We start from the raw sequence: 21,839 nt of genomic DNA on the forward strand, positions 1-21,839 counted from the left end.
GTCCAGAAGAGGGTGTCCGATCTCCTGGAACTAGAGTTCTGGCCACGTGCGAGCACCATTACAGTTTCTGGGAACAGAACCCAGGTCCTCTACAAAACTAGCACGTGCCCTTAACCATTGAGCCACCTCTCTAGCACCACTGTGGTCTTTCATGGACAGTCAGTCTCCTTTATTAGATTCCTAGAGCCCATCCCTGGAGACACACAGAGAGCTTGGAGGGTGGGCATGATGCCAGTCCTATGGTGGGCCAGGGGTAGGCTGTCCTGTGGGTTGATGCTGCTGCTAGAGCTGTCTGCTCCTTCAAATGCAGGGATGTCTGTCCGTGGTCTCCTAGGACAGGCTGCCAGCTGGAGGCTGGAGGCACAGAGCTGATGCCAGGCAAGTGGGTGGGGCTGGGGTGGGATGAGAAGGCCTTTGTTTCTCCTGTTTGTGTCCAGATGGGAACTGATTTTCCTGACAGAAGTGGAGGACGTGAAGAGAAGTCCCAGGTGCTCCTCCGCCCCACCCCCAGACATTTCCCCAGGCCTCTCAACCCTGGCTGCCCTGTCCACCCCTCAGGCTCTCCTGTCTCAGCTGTTACCCTTCATGAGACCTGTTGTTGCTGAGTTCTGGTTAAATATTTGCTAATTGAGAAGTTTGCAAGGCGGCTTTATGGGAAGTCCCGGGTGACTACTCCCAACTCTGTCTTTGGATAAGGAGACCCAGCCCTCCTGGGCCTTCAGAGTCCTTTGCGGGTGGCCTTCTTGGCATCTGGAACTAGATAACCTTTCCCCCTGGGGGTCATTGTTTGTGTGCCTGTTTAATGGATCAGGAAGAGAAGGCAGAGGCCAGTCTTGGATCCTGGGGAGCCAAGGTGGAGAAAGCCCGGAGACCTGCTTCCTAATCTCCGGGCCTCAGTCCCCATCTATCCAGCTTTCCTGGCTCCAGGAGGGTCCTTCCCAAAGCGCCAGTGGCCTGTTAACAAGGGGATGTTGCAGCTTAGGATTCAGTCAGCGCAGCACACTAGATGCCTTGACCATTAAAATAGAACCTGTCTATCTTAGAGTTCTCCACTGCCGTTTGGGATAACAGGTGGTCTGTGATGTCATGCCTGGTTTGCTCTCTTATGTAATGCTGGGCAAGCCACTGGCTATCTTTGAACTTTGGTGCCCTCATCCAGAGAATGGGTCTGTCAGTTTGTCCTGGTGGGGGTTAAATAAAGTCATGGTGACGATTCTTGCTAAAGTGCTTCAGAAAGCTGCCTCAGTGCTGGCTCTGGGCAACTGTGGCATGCATTAGCTCATGCTGTGACGATTATAATTACATGCAAATGGGGAACCAGAGAGCCTTGTGGTGGGGAGCAGGGCGAGACAGTCTGACTGAGATTCTAAGCCTGGGTGTTGAGGAAGGGTGTTCTGCCAGAGAGTGTATCACAGGACAGAGTGCAGAGTGGGGACACACTTGGTGTCAGTGGGAACCAGCCAGGGCAGGGAAGGGCATCCATTGGGATTGAGAACCTACCTTGGGTTCCAGTCGCTGCTCTCTGCTCGTGAACCGCAGCATGTCAGGACATGGGGTAGGAGCTGCGTCATTGCAGATGGGGAATCTATGCTCTCCCTGGGCTGTTGAAGGCCAGCTCATCCTTGACAAAGCAAGTCACCTGATCTTCTGGACCTTTCCACAGTCCTTAGAGTTGAGGGCCTGTTGGCCTGGCGGACAAGTCTCTGATCTCCTAGCTTCTACTCCACAGTGGCAGCAATGCTCCTGGAAGGTTCTGGGCTCTGTAATCTGCCACCTCCGTGAGAAATGCTAGGTCCCCAGCCAGCCTGGTGCCTCTTCACCTGTGTCTAAATCAAAAAAAAAAAAAAAAAAAAAAAAAAATTTGTCATTTGTAGTGCTGGGAATTGAACCCAGGCCTCGTGCACAATAGGCAGATGCTCTGCCATTATACTGTGTCCCTAGCCTTGTGCTCTATACATCTCTCACAGTCTGTCCTCAGTGAGATGGCAGAGTCCCTTTCCATCCACCCTTGTCATTTAAGAGTGAACCATAGTCTTGGGACACCTGGTATCTCCAGCCCACAGCAAGATCATACACAGGCACACACGGAGCTGTGTTCATAGGAAGGGGGTTTTCTTTGTTAATTCTTGATCTTCAGGAAAGAGGGTTAACCCAGCAGGTCTCTTCAGGACACCTGCAATGAGAAGGGAGAGAGAGCTCATGTGACATCCATTTTCCTGACAAAGCAGATCTGTGTTGGATATGTTCGTTCATTCTCTGGAGCCTCCGAGGCCCCAGCTTCTGCACCGGCTTTCAGCCTGAGGAGTTTAGGGTGGGTGTGGAGCTTGTGAGAGACTTCTCACAAGTGTGGATAAATGGGGAGGACCCACCCATCCCGGGGATTTCCAAAGGAAGAGAACTGGGGACGGGGTGGAACTGAAGGATCAGCTCCTCAGAGGGTGGGGCTATTCAGATTTTAGAATATTCAGTGACCAGGCTGGGGGCAGTGGCAGGTGGTCAGGCTGAGCTGAGGTGAGCTGGCCTGTTGACAAAGCACACAGATCTGATGGTCAGAGGCCCAGAAGCAGGGTCCCAGGCACCCACCATGGCTGAGGACACCTGTCTTCTTGAACATACTGCCAAGGGGCCTGCATCAGGCCCTGCCCTTTGGAACAACTCCTTTTGGACAAGGCTGACCGTCACAGTTCTCTTCCTGGCTCTGGCTCTACAAGGTCTGGCCTGCTGCTCCCAGCTCTTCTCTTGGGCTGATTATGTCCCTCTCCCCCATGCTGGATAATGAAGCCTGTCATTACTCTCCTCCCAACTTACACCTGATTACAGGTCCCAGGCAGGAGCCTTGCATCAGCCCTCCTGACAGGGGCCACCCACAGGCTGCTGCATCCTTCTCAGAGGCTGACAGTGCCATCATGGTGGTGGGCATGAAATGTCTTTCCCCATTAGGCTCAAACTGTCCTGAGTCTGTGTCATGTATGTATGCGTGTATGTGTGTGTGTATATATGTGTGTGTGTGTGTGTGTGTGTGTGTGTGTGTGTGCATGTGTTGAATACCTCTATAGATACCTCTATAGATATTTACAAGTGCAAGTTCTGGCCAAAAGTGACTCCTGCAAGTGACTCCTACAGTTGCTCTATGCTTTACTAGTAAGACAGGGTTTCTTTCTCAACCTGGAACTCCTTGGTTCAGTTAGGCTGGCCAGCTAGTAAGCCTCAGGGCCTGGTTGTCTCCTTGCCAGGGTCCTGCGCATCTCTGCTGCCTGCACTGGAGAACTGGGGTGCCATGCCTGGGTATGTGGGTGCTGGGCATCCAAACTCAGGTCTTTGTGGTGTGTGTGTGTGTGTGTGTGTGTGTGTGTGTGTGTGTGCATGTGTCTGCATGATGGGCATTTTTACCAGCTGAGGCGTCTCTCCAGTGTGGCCCCTACACTGCTTGCTCTCCCCTTTAGCCTCCCCCCTCCCCCATATTATTTATGTGCTGTGTGTTCTCAGAGAAATCACTGAACCTCCAAGAGCTTCGGTGAAATAAGATCCATGCAGGGTTGGGGGCTTGGTTCAGTCGGTGGTGCTCTCCTTGCGTGTGGGAGGTCCCGAGTTTGATCCTCAATGCTGTAAGAATTAAAAATGCTCATACTTTGAGATGGGCGCGGTAGCTCGTGTTTTTAATCCTAGAACTTGGGAGGTGGAGGCAGAAGGCTCAGGAATTCAGACTCATTCTTGGTTGCATAACAAGCTTGAGACCAGCCTGCGTTACACCAGACTGTAGCATTAGCCCGGGTGCCAAGGAGACCTAAGTGGATAGCTGCTAGAACGTGTCACTAGGGAGAATTCAGTGGTCCAGGAGAAAGCTTGAGGTGAGACACTGAGACCTTATATACCCCCGTCCTTGTCTGTTGGGCTGTGCTGTGTGACTCTAGCAGTATGTGACTACCTCTCTGGGTCTCAGTTCTCCTGGCTCTTCCAGGCAGATGGTGTTATTACTGGTATTTGACTTCATGATATGGGGAACCCGAGTCCCCGCCTCCACCTACCTCAGTCCATAGTTTCTGGGGTGGGTGGGTCATCATCCTGGCTACCTCCCCCGCCTCCCTATCTGGTGTCTTCCCCAGTGCTCCAAGAACCAGGCAGGCCAGTTCTGAGCTGCCCCACCCCACAGGTGCTGTCACCTGCTAGGTTTCAGTCCCCATGAAACCCTGAAACTGGGCTGGGTCTGGTAGTGAGGTTTGCTCCACAAGCCCACTGGAGGGACCGGCCAGACCAGGGCGAGTTTGGCTCAGTGCTCACATCTGAGTCCAAATCAGGGCAGGGCTTGCGTGAAGTCCCTGTGGTCCACATGAAGCCGGCTGCCCTCCTGGCTGGAGATTGCCTTCTCTGTGGAAGGGGACTTGGGCACGGGCGCCTGGGTCTCAGACCTGGGCTCAGCTCCTGCTTTCTACACTCGTTCGTGAACAGTGTGGGTGGGCTGAGTTCTTTGCACTGAGGCTCCTTGTGTGAAACATCTGACTTTAGAGTCAGTGCATCTGTGGATAGAGGTCATGTAGGGTTTCTACATGGGTGCAGCGTGCCGGGGGCTCACAAAGTAGAAACTGCTTAGACCAGCATTCAAGCATTTAGGGTAATGGCCTTCAACCTGCGGGTCTCTACCCCTTCGATGGTCAAATGACCCTTTCATGGGGGTCGCATATCAGATATCCTGAATATCAGGCATTTATGTTACAATTCATAACAGTAGCAAAATTATAGTTATGAAGTAGCAATGAAAATAATCTTATGGCTGGGGGTCATCACCACATGAGGAACCGTATTAAAGGGTCACAGCATTAGGAAGGTTGAGAAGCCCTGGGTTAGGGGCTCTTCCTGCAGCATGTCCCCCAAAGAACCTTTCTCTGCTTTTCCCATATACAGCTCAACCTGCGGGATGGGCCTGGTACTACCCCTGTCCCAGCTCCCCAAGGCTTCAGGGAACTTCAGGGTACCCAGGGACCCTTGTTCTTCATGTAGATGGCTTCTGCTATCTACACAGGAACTGGTGTGATCTCCCAAATTGTCACTCTGAAAATCAGAGATCAGCCTTCTTCCGGCCACTGAGTGGCTTGCTGTTAGTATCGGTCATGTGCACTGTCCTTGTGAGGGCCTCGTGCTTTCTGCTCATTGGTTTGCCTAGTCAGGCGGGTACTGATGTGCCATCTTGTAGAGACAGAAACAGAGAGGGAAAGGGCCTTGGCCGGGGCCACGTAGCCCTGTGGGTGGTACTGGGACTTGAACCCAGAGCCTGTACTTGCAGGCCCATGTGGCGATGGAGCCCTTGCTGTGGGTTGTATCCTGCCCACCTCTCAGTCCCTCTGTCCAGCCTGAGGTGGCTGTGGTCAGCCCCTGGTCTGCTTGACTCACCAGTCCGTCAGTAGAGGTGCTGAGGCCACTATCTTGGTTTGCTCCCAAAGCAAGGGCTGAGATTTTCATTTAGACCTTAGGGCATCTAAGACCTACCTTTAGCCCAGGGAGGATCAGCAAGGGAGGGGATCGCCAATAGGTAGGAAGGTGCCCTGCCAGCCTGATGACATAGGAGCAGGTAGTGGGCTAGACCAAAGGCTACTCTTTTTGATCTGACACCCACATATGCCTGACCTTGGTTAAGTCTCTTGGCTTTTCTGAGCCTGGGTGTCCTCATCTGTAAAAATGGTGCAGTTAAGCTCACTTTACTTCCTCCTGGGCCTGGGTAGGGACCTACAAAGTAAGGCTAGAGCCCCATAAAGGCACTTTGTGGCAATGTGAAATGCCCCTGGGGAAGGGGGACTCTGGACAGGCTTTAGGGGAAGTAAGATTCAACGATTCAAAGCCGACTTCCTGTTGGCCTGGGATGTAGCTCCCTGGTGGCATGCTCACCTGGCGTGCATGAAGCCCTAATCCAGTCCCCAGCAATGCAAAAACAAAACAAAATCTCACTTCTAACTTGGCATGGTGGCACAGCTTGGTAACACCAGTGCTTGGGAGGTAGGAGAGTTGTCTCAAGTCTGAGGTCAGCCTGGGCTATATGGTGAAACTCTCCTCACTCAAAGAAACAACTCTAATTCCTCCTCTCAAAATACCTCTTCCACTTCCTCCCAGGCTGTGTGCCTCAGGACCACATAGGCTGAGAACCCTGTGCTGAGTTCTCAGTGGGCACACACAGGGAACTCTGGGAATTCTGGGCTCCATAGCGGAATTGACTGGTGAGGCATCTCTCCGGGTCACCCTTGACCATGATCATGGTGCAGCCCTTGATGTTTCCAGCTGTGTCAAGACTCACACGACTCTGTACTCAACTGGCTCACTTCAAGACTGGGTTCTTCAAAACTTGACCGTGCATGTGTGTTAGGACAACCCCCCCCCCACCACCACCACACACACAGAGGGTAGGGGGAGAGGGAGAGGGAGAAGGAGGGAACACAAGAACACTTTATTGGTTCTGGACCGCTGTCCAGGGAAACGGCCTTTTCAGAGCTTGGTGGAGTACCCTCCCTTCTTAGACAGGGTCTAGTGACCAAGGCCCGGTGCCCTGAGGCTACCTGACATGGTTCTGGATTCTTCAGCTGTCCTCAGGGTGACAGAGAATCAGGCAGGAACCCTGGGACTACCTACATGGGGTCCAGTTTGGTTTTTGTTGCCTCCCAGAGGAGTGATCTTCCCTTGTAATCTGGGAAGTAGGAATTTGTATGTAACACGTTCCGCTGGGGCCAGCTGAAAAATCTGTGTGCTGGAGACAGAGAGGTAGCCTAGCATCTGTGTGAGCCCATATCTGAGGGACAGTGTTGGCAGAGGGGAGTAGAGATGGGACACCCTGCCAGGTTGAGGTGGTGACAGGAACCTGAGAGAACACACACCAGGGGACACACACCAGGCCTGCTTCCTTAACTCCTATTCGGTCTGGTCTTTGGCTTTCTTTCTTTTCTTTCTTTCTCTCTCTCTCTCTCTCTCTCTCTCTCTTTCTTTCTTTCTTTCTTTCTTTCTTTCTTTCTTTCATGACAGGAACCTGAGAGAACACACACCAGGGGACACATACCAGGCTGGGACACACACCAGGCCTACTTCCTTAACTCCTATTCGGTCTGGTCTTTTGCTTTCTTTCTTTTCTTTCTTTCTTTCTTTCTTTCTTTCTTTCTTTCTTTCTTTCTTTCTTTTTTTCTTTTCTTTTCTTTTCTTTCTTTTTTTTTAAGGTCTTTATTGAATTGTTTTCAAGCTATAAAAGTTATACCTGGTAATAAATAGCTCAGCCCACCTTTTGCCCTATAGTTGCAAGCTGAGCACTGTTATAATTAAGACTAGCGTTTTTGGTGCCCTGGGCTATGTGGCCCTGCTCATGTCCTGCCCGGTCTGGTCCTGTGAAGGGGCTCTGTGGTACATGGTTTCTAAATGAAGAACCTGAGGGTCTGAAAGAACCTGGCAGCCCACGGCTCACTCTCACCCAGCCGCTGGCAGCTGGAGGGCAGGCCCATCAGTTTGCAGGTCCCCACTGCTCCTCAAGCAACAGTGTCTGGGGCTGAGTCAGTGCACGAGGGTGGATGAAAATATGCAACCTGGTGGGTGAGGCCAGCCCGCACCCACAGACTGCCCCACCCAGGCAGTTGTACTAGCCTCTAGGATCTGGGCTTAGGGTCCTTGAGATTGGTTCTCTCTCATCAGGCCGGGCCACAGCCCGCCTCGCCACTGCCCTCTGAGGTTCTGTGGGCAGTGGGCAGAGTCCACTCCATCCTAAGTATCTCCGTCTTGTGAACCAGTCACCCTTTCCGTCTGGTTCAGGGTGGTAAAGTTGGCCTGGGGAAACCCTACTTAGAGGCTGTCCCAAATCTGTGCACTGGGGTGTCTCCAGAGGCCGGGAGGAGATTTGAAGCTGATGTGGGCAAGTGTGGAGAGAGGTCTGCCCCAGGCTCTAGGTGCCACCTGTAGGTACCCAGGCTGGATGCTGAGTCATGGCATCTGTTGACAGTCCCCTGGAGCTAGCTGCGTGCCACAGGGAGACAAAAACAGAAGCTATGTATGATGGCTCCTGCTTGTGATCCCAGTACTCAGGAGGGCGAAGTAGATTGCTATGAATTTCAGGCCAGCCTGGGCTACGTAGTGAGTTTTAGGCCAGCATGGAGTATACAGATAATTAGACACTATCTCTGAAGGGTTGCTAAGTAGCATTTACTGGATTGGCACTATGATGAAGAGCCCCTAAGGAATGGGGACTGCCTGGACTTGGGTTACAGAGCCCAGCAGACAGGGAGGTGAGGCATTCTCTAGGCCCATGGTGCCTACTCACATCTTCTCCTATGTGCCCACTAGAGGCTTAAGTATAGGTTAGAGCCCATGGAGTGTCGCTGACTTTTGGGGTCCTCTTTGCTCCTCCAGACCTCACCCTTCGTGTTTTGGGAGCGCTTCCTTAGTACTGAGCAGTCGCATGGCAGTTCTTTTCCAGCTGACTGGTGCAGAGTGTGCCTGTGGCCTTCCCTGCCAAGGCTCTTGCGTGACTCTGTCCACTACTGTCATCCTGTACCAGCGTTTCCTGGGGTGGTGCCAACTCACTGATTATCACGCTTCCTGCCACTTGCCTGGCACTGCCCTTGGGTCCTGCCACTGCCCCCCCCCAACCCAGACAGTCTTGCTTTGCTCCATAACTATTTGGCCATTGGTGCACCCCCAAGGTCCCTTCCCTTAGTTAAGCTCTTGCTATGTGGCCCAGTGAGGGGCAGCCAGTCCCTCCCACCCCTACCCATGTGAGGTTTGTATCTCTCTTTTTTTTTTTTTTACTTTTTTTTTGTTTGTTTTTGTTTTTTGTTCTTTTTCTTATTTTTCTTTATATTTTCTGAGGTTTGTATCTCAACATTAGTTGTCACCCTACCCCACCCCACCCTACCCCACCCCATCTGCTTCAGAACTGAAAGCAGATATGTAGCTAGAGGGCCCTGCCTCTCACATATTGGTTGGTTCTGGAAGATCAGCTTACAAAAGGCTTGCCTGATTCAGGTCAGGTTCTCTGTGGTTCCTGAGGTCAGACAGTGGGGAGCGCTAGGCTTGTAGTCATGTGCGGGGTCCTGGCTAACAGTCTTCGTTCTTGGCTACAGGAGTGCTTCCTCACATCGTTTAATGGAGCCGCGTCCCACCCCATTTCTACTCTTTTCTTGGACCCTGTGGCTTCTCCTCTCCTCTCCTGAGCTGTGGTTCTATCTCACTTGGGTAACTTATGCTCACCTCTCTGTGGACAGACACTGAGTGCCTTTTATCCCAGTCCCTTGGGTGGTCCTGGCTACTAGAGCCCAGTCAGTGCCTTGGCCTAGGGAACTGAGCTGAGCTGCAGCCTCCTGCTGGCTTCCATTTGTCAGGGGTCACAGGCTCTTCTGATGCTTCTAGAACCTTCTTTGATTGCACACCCTTGTCCCAGACACCCTGGGTGGGATGATAGGACGTGATGATGGGACGTGACTGGATCTTCTTCACCTGTCTTGTCTTCCACTCTCCGTGCTTCCCTCCCAGCTCAGCTCTTTGGAGCACAGCTCTTCCCAGGCATTGGCCCAGCAGCTAAGAGTTGCCATGGGTTGGAGGATCCAGGTCCATGTTTTTTTTTTTTTTTTTTTAAATGGCAGCTTCATCCTGAGCTTCGCCTGGCATTGGGCTCACAGATTTACCATTCTTGTGATAATACTCAGTATGAGGGTGGGTGCCCCTGGCCTGCGTTGGGCCTCAGAGCTGTGGCAGGACACTCATTGCCTGCAGGGAGTCAAGGCCAACCCCCTGGGAAGGAGTGGACCACTAAGCCTCCTGTCCTTTGCCTGGAACATGGTGGTTCCACTTCCCCAGCTCTCATGAAGCTGTGCAGCGCCCTGAAGTTAGCAGCGTGTCAGTGGTAGCCCTGGGGTGCCAGTCCCATGGTCATTCCTCACCTCCCCCTTCTCCTGCCTTGTTATCCCTAGAACAACCCCATGGTCTCTGAGGGACTGTTGTTCCTCAGGTTTTCACAAACAGGTGCTGCAAATGTACAAACCGACCCTCTGAGAGTCCTCTCATTATCTTAGGCCACTGACACTAGGGACCTGCAAGGGGTCCAGATGAAGGACCAGGTCTTTAGAGAGCACTTGTAATCCAAGCTTGTCAGCGATGGCAGGGTGGTCTGTCCCTGCATCTAGCCCTCTCAGTGTGTGGGGAAACTGAGGCCCAGGCAGGGGAGCTTCATAACCCTAGACTGCAATTCTAGTGTACTTTTTAGGACCAGGAGGCTTCTCTTCTGAGCCCTGGTGGCTCAGTCTGCCTGTCTGTAAACAGGGAGCATCAATCCCGAGCCTGCTGCCTGCTGGGCCTGTTCTGGAGGCCACAGACCCACCCTTCTCTGTTCTGAAACCAGAGAAGCAAACAACTAGGAGAAGCAAGCTGTTAAGCTGCTGGACTGGGGCCGTAGTCCATTGTGGAATGTGTACCTAACATGGACAGGTCTCAGGGTTTGATCTCTGACTCATGAACAGGGCTTGGTGGCACATGCTTGGGGGATCAGGAGTTCAAAGCCATCTTTCGCTTTGTAGAGACTGAGAGGCCAACCTGGCTTCATGAGATCTTGTCTCAAAAGAAGAAGGAAAAGAGGTTAGCTTGGTAGATAAATTCAAGATGTGTTTGAATCACGAGTAAATGACTCCAATGTTTGAAAATGAGGAGGCTTATCTGTACCCAGCCCCTGCAGCCCAAAGCACAAGCCTGTGACCTCTGTCTTTCCCAGGTAGGAATCGTTCTTTTTCAGAGACTGGGCTAAGCCTATGAGAGTGCTACTTTCCATCTGTCATGGGTTTGCCAGTCGCTCCCACCATGGCCTGGCTTTTCTCTGTCCTGGGAGGATTGGTTTGTGCTGGTTAGTCCTGCCACTGCGTGGTTAGCTGGTGCTTGCTCACCTGTAGGGCATCCCAGGTGTGAGCATGCAGCCACCTTAAGGGGCCCTGTCCCCACTCACCACCCTGTCTACCCAGGAGAAAAAGGCAGTCTGTCCCACTTGGCACTGGTTTGGTCACAGGTGAGGCTAAATCTCTCACAGGGCTGTCAGGTGGCGTGGTTTTCTGTGCGCGGCCACTGACCAGCTTCCCATCAGGAGTGGGTACCTACCTTGTCCAGGCAGCTCACAGCCAAAGCCCTTGTCTAGCTGTGAGAGAACAAGGCGACCAGCTCTAGTTTGGGTGAAGGTGTTTGTGCGTTGTGTGGACAGTTTTTCATGCGGGACTTTGCAGGCCCAATTCCCCAGGTTTCTGTGGTAACCTCACACTCTGATGCATCCTTTCCTTTCAGAGAAAACTGAGAAGATCCTCAGAGAGTTCCTTCGTTTCTATGAGGACCAATATGGTGTCTCCCTCTTCAACAGCATGCGCCATGAAATCGAGGGCACCGGGCCACCACAGGCACAGCTGCTCTGGCGCAAGGTAAGAGGCATAAAGAGGGTCCAGCCTGGTCTCTGCACCCCTTCTGCTATGGGCCTTTGTCTTCTCTGGGCCTTAGTTTCCTTATGCTGCTGATTTGGTCTCTAAGGGCCAAATAGGTTGAGGATAACCACCCCTCACTTGCTTCCTAGTCTCCACTGACAGTGCCACCCCTCCCCCACTGACAGTGCCACCCCTCCCCCACTGCCAGTGCTCCCTCCCCCACTGCTAGGGTAACCCCCCACTGCCAGTGCAGCCCCTCCCCCCACTGCCAGTGCAACCTCTTCATCGCCACAGCTGCATTCTGCAGTTTTGACAGCTCAGGCTACACACCTGTCAAGCCCTGGTCCTGCTTCCTCCCCTCCAGAGTGGAAGTGGCATGGTCCCTGCCTCATAGAGCCATCGGCACTGTCCCAGGCCACATGCTCTAGGTTCCCTTCCCTCAGGACTGTGAGAGCTGATGCTCTCCCTGACCTATCGTTTATTATCCAGTTATTAGCGATAGGGTTGGGTTTGCTGAGGAAGCTGCCTGGATCTACCCTGGGGTGTCGGTGTGGCCTGGAGTGGGGACCCTTGTGACAAGCCTGGAGGTGACAGGCTGCGATGAGATCAGGAAGGAAACAGTGGGTTTGGCTGCTGAGTTACCCAAGGAGGCAGAGGGTAGCTAAGTGGCTGGAATTCCACCCTGGAGCTCTCTGAAGGGAAGTTTTACTGCTGACTGTGCTGGCGGCAGGGTCAGGTGCTAAGGCTACAGGTCTTTATAGTTCTACAAACGCTCAGGGTGACAGCCAGTGATGGCTGTTTACAGGATGGGAGCTGGGAAGATGACTGGGTGGATCCAGACACCAGAGTCTGGAGAAGACTGCTTCAGCAGGCCCTGAGGGCTAGGGAGGGGTTGACTGTGAGAAGGGATTGACAGACTGAGAGAAGGGACTGACAGACGGAAGGACTCTGAATGTACAAAATGGAAAATTTAGCCCAGAGTTAACAGGCTGGGCTGGGGAGGCAGACAGCGCTAGCTTAGAGTCCTAGCCCAGGATCCTTTCTCCCCATCTGCAGCCTGCCCTATCTCTGTTCAGGGTGTCATGACTGACTGTAGAGCAGAAGTGTTTGGATATGGCCTCTCTCAGGCTTGGCAGGTATGCCAGAGGCTTGAATTCAGTCAGCCCAGATGAACAGGGCCTAAGCTACTTTTCCTATCTAGAATGAAGGTCATAGGCAAGTCCAGTGTGGTGACACAGCCTGTAATCCCAGTATTTGGGGAGCTGAGGAAAAGCTAGCCCGAGCTACAGAGTAAGCACCAGGCCAAGGTGGGCTATATCCTAGGACCCTGTCTTCAAAGAAGAACAAAATCAAACAGTGCAGGCAGCCCGGTTCCCAAGAGCCCTGGCTGAGTGGGTGCTGTGTTAAGCATTTTCTCTATGTTTGGCTTGTCATGCTCACAGGGCTGTGTGCTCATCCCGCCAAACAGGCTATGTAACCAGAGCAGTAGCCTGAAGGTGCTCACGGTCCCTGAAAGGACCCTGGTGTCTCATGAGACTGACCGCCACGTAAAGTCATAGCAACGATAGAAGGAAAATAACATTAGTCACCAGAATGATCACAATCATTTTCTAAGGAAACAATCATAGCCCCTAATAAGAGCAAGTGGGTCTGGGTGAGGAGGCGGTCCTGTGATCCCAGCACTCAGGAGGCTGGGCCTGGAACAGCAGGAGTTCAGGGCCAGTCTGGGCTAAACTGACCTCCCACCCCAGCAAGCAAAGCAATCCATAGTTGTTTTATGATGGACTGTTTCTCTCAGCCTCTTGTCTACTCCCTGCTCTGAGGGTCACTGGAGTACCAAGGGGCTGAGGCTGGGGAGTTGCTTCTCTGGCGCCTGTGAGGGGTGGCCAGGGTGTCCCTGACTTGTAGGGTCTGAAATATTTTGTATCTCCTGCAGGTCTTCTGCTGAAAACAGGACTCTGCCATTTAAAAAAAAAAAATCGAAATTTCCCCTTTTGAGATAAGGTCTCGTGTAGCCCAAGCTAACCTGAGACTCCATTTGTAGTAGAGGATGGCTTTAGTCTTCTGGTCCCCCTGCCTCTACCTCCCTCCTGAATCTGGGATTACAGGCTTGCTTGTAACACCTCAGTTTACTTTTGAAGAAAAATCTTAAAAATAAAACCTAAGCCAGCAGCCAGGCAGCCTCAGGGAGGTGGCTCAGGATTTGGGGGTTATACTTGGTGGAGGGGTGCAGAGCCTGGCTTCATGGCTCAGGCATTGCCTCTGCAGTCACCGTAAGACTCCCTAATCCTAGGGCCTCCTGGCTCACCAAACAGATGCCCAGCTGAGCTAGTCGGGCTGGGTCTTTCCAGGGTGTTAGGAAAACCCTGGCTGCTCTTTCTAGAAAAGACAGATTGGAGGGCTGGGTTTCAGGAGTCTAAATATAGACCACCAAGTGGGAGCCTCCACTCTTGGGCGAGCCTGCGGTGGGGGAGGGGAGCAGAGCCCACGGTGGGGGAGGGGAGCAGACCCATTTTTTTCCTGTAAATATTTTCTTCTTGAGAGGAAACTGGTCTTGGGTCCTATTGTTTGAGCACAATGGGCTCTCCTTTTAGGATTACTGCTTTCCCCTGAGGAGCAGCAGGGGGCAGCTAGGGAAAGGAGCCAGGGAAGAATGCTGAAGGAGGGGCAAGATTCCCCAGACTGGAGAAGCCCCAGAGCGTGGTCACAAAGTCACAGTTTCCCCCATGGATACATGCAGCACTTGGTCCATTTTGTAACTGGTACCATGTTTATCATAGAATAAACAGAACTTGCCCAGAATTGGAGCTCTCTAGATTCTCCTGGTTCCCACAGGGCATTGCAGCTTCTGTCCCTCCCTTCCAGAAGCTTCAGCCTGGGCTCCCACCCTTGGTGTGAAGGCATCCCACCTCCAATGTCCAGATCAGTCCAGAAGCTGGGAGCGTGTCTCCTGCACTTGGCAGATTACTGATGCGGCCACTCTTTGTCGGCTCGGCTCCCAAGTGCTTTGCCTAGTGCCTGCCTGGTGTCAGCTGCAGTCCCTAGTTTACAGATGAGGGAAGTATCGACTGCAGTCCCCCACGTCTTTGTGGGGTTTCATAGGAAAGTCTGAGTGCGTCTGCAGCCCACACAGCTCTCCTCTCTGCCTGGATGCTGGCCCAACATCTCTCCCAGACTCAGGGAAGCCAGCTTGGCCAAGCTGGAAAGCTCTGGATATAACAAGTTCAAGTCTTAGTTATGCTGGGGGGAAACTGAGACCCAGAGCTGGGCAGAGACTTACACAGGCATTAGGCCCATCTGGTGTGGCCTGTGGGTGTGTCCTCTAGCTGGGTGGAAGTCCTGGGTAACAGTGGCAGGTGGCTGGGGGAAGCAGCCTGCTCCCCAGTTCCCTCCCCAGGGCTAGGAAAAAGTGGGAACCCCTAGGCTGGCATGGCTCTGAATGAATGCCCAGACTGGGTTCCACTCTTACCCTATTTGAATCCTGAGTGAGCACCTCACTCTTCTGAACCTCAGGCTTTGTGCAGTGGGTAAAGTGCAGCCTAGCTTCGGAGCCCTGATGAGGCCAGGGATGCAGTGGTGGTGGTAGTGGTGTGTGTGTGTGTGTGTGTGTGTGTGTGTGTGTGTGCTGCATGAGGGGTTATATAACGCAGGCACTGATGGCTGTGCTCCCACCTTGTTGGGACCCCTCCTGTTCCCTCCTGCCCACAGGTGCCCCTGGATGAACGCATCATCTTCTCTGGGAACCTTTTCCAGTACCAGGAAGACAATAAGAAGTGGAGAAACCGCTTCAGCCTGGTGCCCCATAACTATGGGCTGGCGCTGTATGAGAACAAAGTGGTGAGTTCTGGGTGAGCCAGCCTCCCTCCTCCATGCTCCTAGCAGCCAGCCGCCTTTCCTCTAGACTTACCTAGTTTTTTTTTTTTTTTAACTTTTGAAAAAAAACATATTTTTATTTCATGTACATTGGTGTCTTGCCTGCATGTCTGTATGAGGGCATCAGATCCTCTGGAACTGGAGTTACAGGCAGTTGTGAGCTGCCATGTGGGAGCTGGGAATCGGACTTAGGTCCTCTGGAAGAGAAAGTAGCTCTTAACCACTCAGCCATCTCTCCAGCCCACTTACCTAGTTCTTACTCTGCTACCCCCTTTCCACCATCTGAGGCTCCAGACACCATGCCTTCCCCCTCATGCCTGCCACGGGCTAGCTCTCCATGGAAGCTCCAGGGCCAAAGCAACATTTCTGATCTTTCTCCACTTCTCCAAGTCCGCTTGGCCTCAGAGGCTCTCCCTCTCTGTCATTTCGTCCTGTGTCCAGGTATCCTTCTTGAGATCATCCTGTTCTCTGGTCACTCCCAAGCCCCACCAAATCCCTGCATCACCACAGAGCCTGCCCTCTGCCTGCCTCTGTCTCCCTCCTGGCTCTCCTTCCCACCTCTCCCAGGCCCGGCCCCTTCCTTACCCTTCAGTCACATCTGCCAGCGCTGCGCAGTCTGGCCCTCTGTGCCATCTCCGGATAGGGTTCTCGAATCCTTTTTCCCCAATCCTCCATGCCCTGATATGTCTGAGAAGAGATGGGGACTGACTGTGACTTGCCTTGGTTTTGGCCCCCCCCCCCCCCAGGAAGTCCCACCTGGTTCTATTGCAAACTTTATCTCATTGGCCAAACACTTCTCCAGCGCTGCCCTAAGGGCAGGCCTGTCTGACCTGTTTCAGAGCAGATCTGTCTGCCCCTAATGGGCAGAGTCCCCTTCCCTTTGCATCAAGGGAAGCTGCACACTCTGGAGTCTCCTTTGAAGCACTGTGATGCTTAGAACCGAGATATGTGGAGCCAGTAGTTCAAGGTAATGGTCAGAGACCTTGAGTTCTGGGGACAGCCCTGGTTTATGGCCAACATCTACTTCCTGTCGATGTGAATTGGAGAGGAGCCACCTGTGAAACGAAGCATGCAGTGTCCCCAGCACAGTGTCTGCCATGTAACAATGTAGACTCTGGTCACAGAGGTATTAGTGACAGCCATCGCAGAGGCAGCTGCCCCAGCAAAGCTCCTTAACTGCTAAGGCACTGTGCTGAACATTTTATGTGGGTGCCCCTTCCCCAAACCTTGAACAAGTAGCCGAGTAGCCCGTGGGGCCAGCTGGAAGTGAGGTCTGTGCTTGGCTCCATTCTGAACCTTGAGGCCCCATTTCCTTGCTCTCTTCAGGCCTATGAGCGGCAGATACCACCCCGGGCGGTCATCAACAGTGCGGGCTACAAAGTTCTCACCTCTCTCGACCAGTATCTGGAGCTTGTCGGCAATTCTCTGCCAGGTAAAGAACCAGGGGTCTCCAGCCAGACTGTCCTATGTAGGCCTGAGGATTGGCCAGGGAAGGGGATGACCTGAGCCCATGCTTGGACCCCATTCTGCCGGCCAGCTATCGGGGCTTAGAATGTCTACAGGTCTCTTGAACAACCTGAGCCCTCAAAGAGGAGACTCCAAAGACCTGCAAGATGGAGTTAGCCCCAGGCTGATGGGGTCTAGACCCAGACGCTGTGGGCCCGAGGATGGGAAAGATGATGGTAACCCAGCAATGCTGGTGCTGAGGGTTTCTTCCCGTTCTCCTCAGCCTGCTGAGGCTTCCAGAGTCTTACACAGTCCCCACCTGGGGCTTGGGACTGAAGCTTATGTGGCGGTTGATGCTGGGTAGGAGTCCAACTTCCTGGATTCCAGAACTGACTCTCAGCTCTTTTAAGCTACCTCCCCCCACCCCCAAATCAGGTCCTTCAGCATCAGTTGCACCCTGGCACTGAGAGAGCCTGAGGGCCTCGGGTGTGCTGTGTGAGCAGCTAGCCTCTCTCAGCCACCCAGAGCTGGGCCATGGACAATTGTTACTGACCACAGCAGTGAGCCCAGGGCCTGTTATCTTGCTGGATCTAATAAATCCCTGAGAGCCAAAGAGATAGAGAAAAATTCCTTTGTATTTATTTTGTTTGCCCACATGCCTCCCTCCTTCCCTGGATATTTAAACTACCAGCTTGGCCTCTGCCATTGAAATTTGAAGAGAAACTCAAGAATGTAATGAACTAGAGGCCTGACCGTGTTAGTGTCTTACACACAAGCAAGGTGGATGTAACCCATTTCCAGTTCTAGGAAGAGAATTCACACTGATGCCAGGTTTCTCAGTTATTGTGGCTGGGCCATGGGGTCAAAATGAAGGCCAGCTGCTTCCTTGCTGATGTGATGTCCCCAGGACAGGGTGACCTTTCCTAGGCCTGAGCCTAGCTAGACCTCAGCGGCAGCTGTTCACATCTATGTCTCTACAGGGACCACATCGAAATCAGGCTCCACCCCCATCCTTAAGTGCCCAACGCAGTTCCCTCTCATCCTGTGGCATCCTTATGCCCGGCACTATTACTTCTGCATGATGACAGAAGCGGAACAGGACAAGTGGCAGGCTGTGCTTCAGGATTGCGTCCGACACTGCAACAACGGTGAGACGCCAGCAGGTGGCAGTACTTACTAATGTGCTGGGTGGCGACACCTAATGGTTATGTATGGAATGGCTAGCCTGCTCTAGGATCTTCTCTCCTTTCCCTGCCGAGGTTGTAAGAAACGTTTGATTGGGCTGGACTGTGGTGGTGCACGCCTTTAATCCCAGCAGTTGGGAGGCAGAGGCAGGTGGATTTCTGAGTTCGAGGCCAGCCTGGTCTACAGAGTGAGTTCCAGGACAGCCATGGTTACACAGAGAAACTCTGTCTCGAAAAACCAAAGAAACGTTTGATTATCCCTCTTAATCTTTTTCCTTGATGAAAAATGTTTGTGTTGCCAAGGAAACATTATAGAACTGTTCTCAGAAAACTGTGGTTGTTGATCCCATGGACAGACCTCCTCCCCCCATCCCCAAATCATTTTTATTTTGCCACTTTTTTTTTCTTTCTCTATCCTTGGCTAGAACTCACTCTGTAAACCAGGCTGGCCTTGAACTCACGGAGATCTGCCTGCCTCTGCCCCTGGGTGCTGAGTTAAAAGTGTGCCCTGCCCCTGCCAGGATTTTGCTGCTTTCTAGCAATTGATGTTAGGAGACTATAGTAGTTACTGTTTTGCTGTAATAAAAAATACCCGCCCCCCAAAGCAACTTAAAGTAAAAGGAGGTTTATTTTGTCTTTCCTTTCAGGGTACCGTAGTCTACTGTGGCGGGAGGGCATGGTGATGGCATGTGTATGAGGCAGTGTCTCACACAGTGTTTATAACAGAAAGCAGAGAGTGACAGAGGCTGGTGTTTACTCCCTTCTTATTCAGTCTGGAAGCCCAACCCGTAGGGCACCACCCGGATTTAGGGTGCCGCTTCCACCTCAGCTAGCCTACTCTAGAAACTTCCTCTCAGCTACGGCCAGAGATTTGTTTCCACAGAAATTCTAAACCCTGTCACCCTGACAACCAAGGTTAACTTCCATGGAGACTGACTTCCCTCCTGGGTTCTAAGTAAAACAGTGATAAGTGTCCCTTGTGTATTTGCGGGTACTGTAGCAGGAGTCTGCTTGTGATTGGTCAAGTTTTTTTGTGTGTGTTTTGTTTTGTTTTGTTTTTTGTTTGTTTGTTTTCTCTGTGTAGTCCTGGCTGTCCTGGGCTAATGTAGTATTTCTAGGATACTAGCCTGGGCTACATTGGGATCCTGTCACAAAATATTCTTATGATGTAGTTTCCTTCTTTACACATGGTAATCTAGAAAAGTTCCTTTCTCTTCTCATTTGTAAACTTATGCTTTGACCCATTGGCTCACTCATGTGTTCGTGTAACATTTATGGCCTCTGTTCTGAGCTTATGAAAGGGGAACAAGGCATACACCCTGCCCACATACAGCCAGCTGTGTGATGAAGAGACAGATGGGGCACAGATGAGCTTCCAGGATGGTGTTCTTTGTGCTGGGCACTGGGGGTGTGTGTGCTGGGGGAGGTGCTGCCCTGCCTGGAGGGAGGAGGTGATGGGGTAGGCTCCACTATGGATGTGACCTATAGGCACAGGTTGGGCAAGTGCTCCACATAAGAGGCTGTGGCCCCCATAAAGGGTGGCTGGGAACGGGGACAATACTGTGTGTGTGTGTATGAGAGAGAGAGAGAGAGAGACAGACAGAGAGAGAGAGAGAGACAGACAGAGAGAGAGAGAGAGAGAGAGAGAGAGACAGAGACAGAGAGGGATGAAGTGTGAGACTGGAGGGGGGCCCTCAGGTCAGGTCAAGAAGAGCCTTATAGAGTTCTGAGTAATTATAAAAGTTTAGGATTGTCTCCCAATGTGAGGTAGTGAAGGTCTTTCTGCCCCTGAAGAAGGAATAGCCTTGACCTGCTAATGTGGTCCCAGAGGCAGAGGGAGGCCCAGAGCAGCTTCACCTTGCTCTCAGGCACAGTTCTACCTGGTAGTGAGGGAAGCGTGGGCACCTGGGCTGAACCCAGCTCACCCCACCTCTCTAGAGAGGCCTCCACCCTCTGGCATCTGTCGGATGGGAGGCAACCAGCTCTTCAGCCAGGCCAAGCCCTGCCATCTGGGCCAGGCCCTGCCCTGCTGCCCACAAAGAGCTCCTGTTCCCAGGTCCCTGGGGCTGTGGCTCTGGCTCAGGATCTGACTGCCTGGCCTGGGACACCCTCCTTCCTTGCTGGCCATCATGAGTCCTCTGCAGGTTCCCAGGGCTGCTGGCTTACCTACTGTGGTGGAGTAGGGGACTCTAGGTCTGGTAGGGGAAGGATGAGGACAGGACTGAGTAGGGAGGGGGCACCGGTCAGTTCCCGAGGGGATATTACAGTAGGGACTGGGAAAATGGAGGTGTGGGGAGGCATGAGCTGGCTCAGAGCTGGGAGCCTCCAGCCTGGCACAAAGCAAGCTGAAAGGTTCAGGAGAGAACACACAAAGACCTGTGACAGAAAGCCCCACCCCCAGGCCAGCTCTCTTACCCCCTGCAGGGACTGACAAGGCTGGTTCCAGGCATGGCCCTTCCCTCCACCCTAGGACTGTGAGAAAGTTCTCTGCTTCCTCCCCTGTTGAGGCTGGGCCTGGAATTTGTGGAGCCTGGAATTGCTCACTCCTAGCCCTGCCAGGAAGTGGGGGTGGATGGGTCGGGGAAGGAGGCCAAGCTGGGTGGTGGCCAGCCTGGCTAGGGCCCCCTTTACACACTGCATTCCTGGGGCAGCGGGGGGCGGGGGGTGTCAGGAGGCAGCTGGGGCACTCTCTTCTGTCCTGTTCAGTCCTTGGCTCTGCCTAGACTGAGGTCCTGGGTTCTAGCCCCATTTAGCTATCCCCCATCTGGGTACCTCCTAGCCTCAGTTTGAGATAGTTTTTTTTTTTTTTAAAGATTTATTTTATGTATATGAATACACTGTTGCTGTGGCAGACACACCAGAAGAAGGCATTAGATCCCATTACAGATGGTTATGAGCCACCATGTGGTTGCTGGGAATTGAACTCTGGACCTTTGAAAGAGCAGTGGGTGCTCCTAACAGCTGAGTCAGCTGAGCCATCTCTCCAGCCCACAGAGTTTTGATATTTGTGACAGTCTTGATACTTAACCTGGGCTGGCCTTGAACTTGCTGTGTTCCTCCTGCCGTGACCCCTCCCAGTGCTGGCATGAAACACATCACTACCAGACACACGGCACATGCGGCTGGAACCTTAGTTTCTTTGAAGCTAAGACTGGCCCCCCACCCCACCCCATTCCCCTCCTTTGAGGATGAAATGGGCTGATGCAAGTGAAGTTTCAGCCTGGGCCTGGGTGGCTTACACAACGGAAATGTGCATTTCTTCTAGTTCAGGAGATTGGAGAGGACCCGGTCAGTGTCTGTAGCAGGCTCATTCCTCTGCTGAGCATGTGGTTTTTCTTTTTTATTCTTTTTTCTTTTTTCTCTTTTTTTTCTGAGACAGAGTCTTGCCCAGGCAGGTTCAGGGTGATCATTCTGCCTCAGATCTCCGTCAACTCAACACCAAGACTACATAGTGAGTCTGCCTCCAATAAGCCATTCATCCCCTTCTTCCCACTCCAATTGGAGCAGCGTAGTGAGTTCCAGGCCATCCCCGGCTAAGGCTGTCTCAAAAACAAACAAGCAAGCGAGTGAGCAAGCACAGGGCAGACTCAGTGAATAAAGTATTTCTTGTATGAGCCTGAGGACCTGAGTTTGGATCCCTAACACCCACATCAGAGTCTGATGTAGAAGCCAGGGCTTACTGGCCAGCCAGCCTAGCTGAAATGGACTCCAGGTTCAGTGAGAGACTCTGTCTCAAAACATAAGGTGGAGGGGCTGAAATGGCTCCGTGGTTAAGAGCACTTCCAGAGGGGGTTTGATTCCCAGCACCCACATATGGTTTGTATCCAGTTTCCTATGCCTTCTTCTGGACTCCTCAGGCACCTAGTATCTAGACATACATGCAGGGAAAATGTTCATACATAAAATTAAATTAAAAAAAAAAAAAAAAAAA

General features: G+C 52.4%; 1 protein-coding gene across 1 annotated transcript in view; it reads left to right on the forward strand.

The window, feature by feature from the left end:
• The window catches only part of Niban2 (niban apoptosis regulator 2), a 50,903-nt gene that overhangs the window by 20,123 nt on the left and 8,941 nt on the right, over positions 1-21,839 (forward strand). Inside the window, exons 2-5 of the mRNA XM_031369876.1 lie at positions 11,275-11,405; positions 15,114-15,242; positions 16,605-16,710; positions 17,705-17,872. Of these exons, the coding sequence (XP_031225736.1) occupies positions 11,275-11,405; positions 15,114-15,242; positions 16,605-16,710; positions 17,705-17,872 (534 nt within the window). The remainder of the gene's footprint in view (positions 1-11,274; positions 11,406-15,113; positions 15,243-16,604; positions 16,711-17,704; positions 17,873-21,839) is intronic.

The sequence above is a fragment of the Mastomys coucha genome, unplaced genomic scaffold (genome assembly GCF_008632895.1).
Source record: "Mastomys coucha isolate ucsf_1 unplaced genomic scaffold, UCSF_Mcou_1 pScaffold15, whole genome shotgun sequence".
Lineage (NCBI taxonomy): Eukaryota > Metazoa > Chordata > Mammalia > Rodentia > Muridae > Mastomys > Mastomys coucha.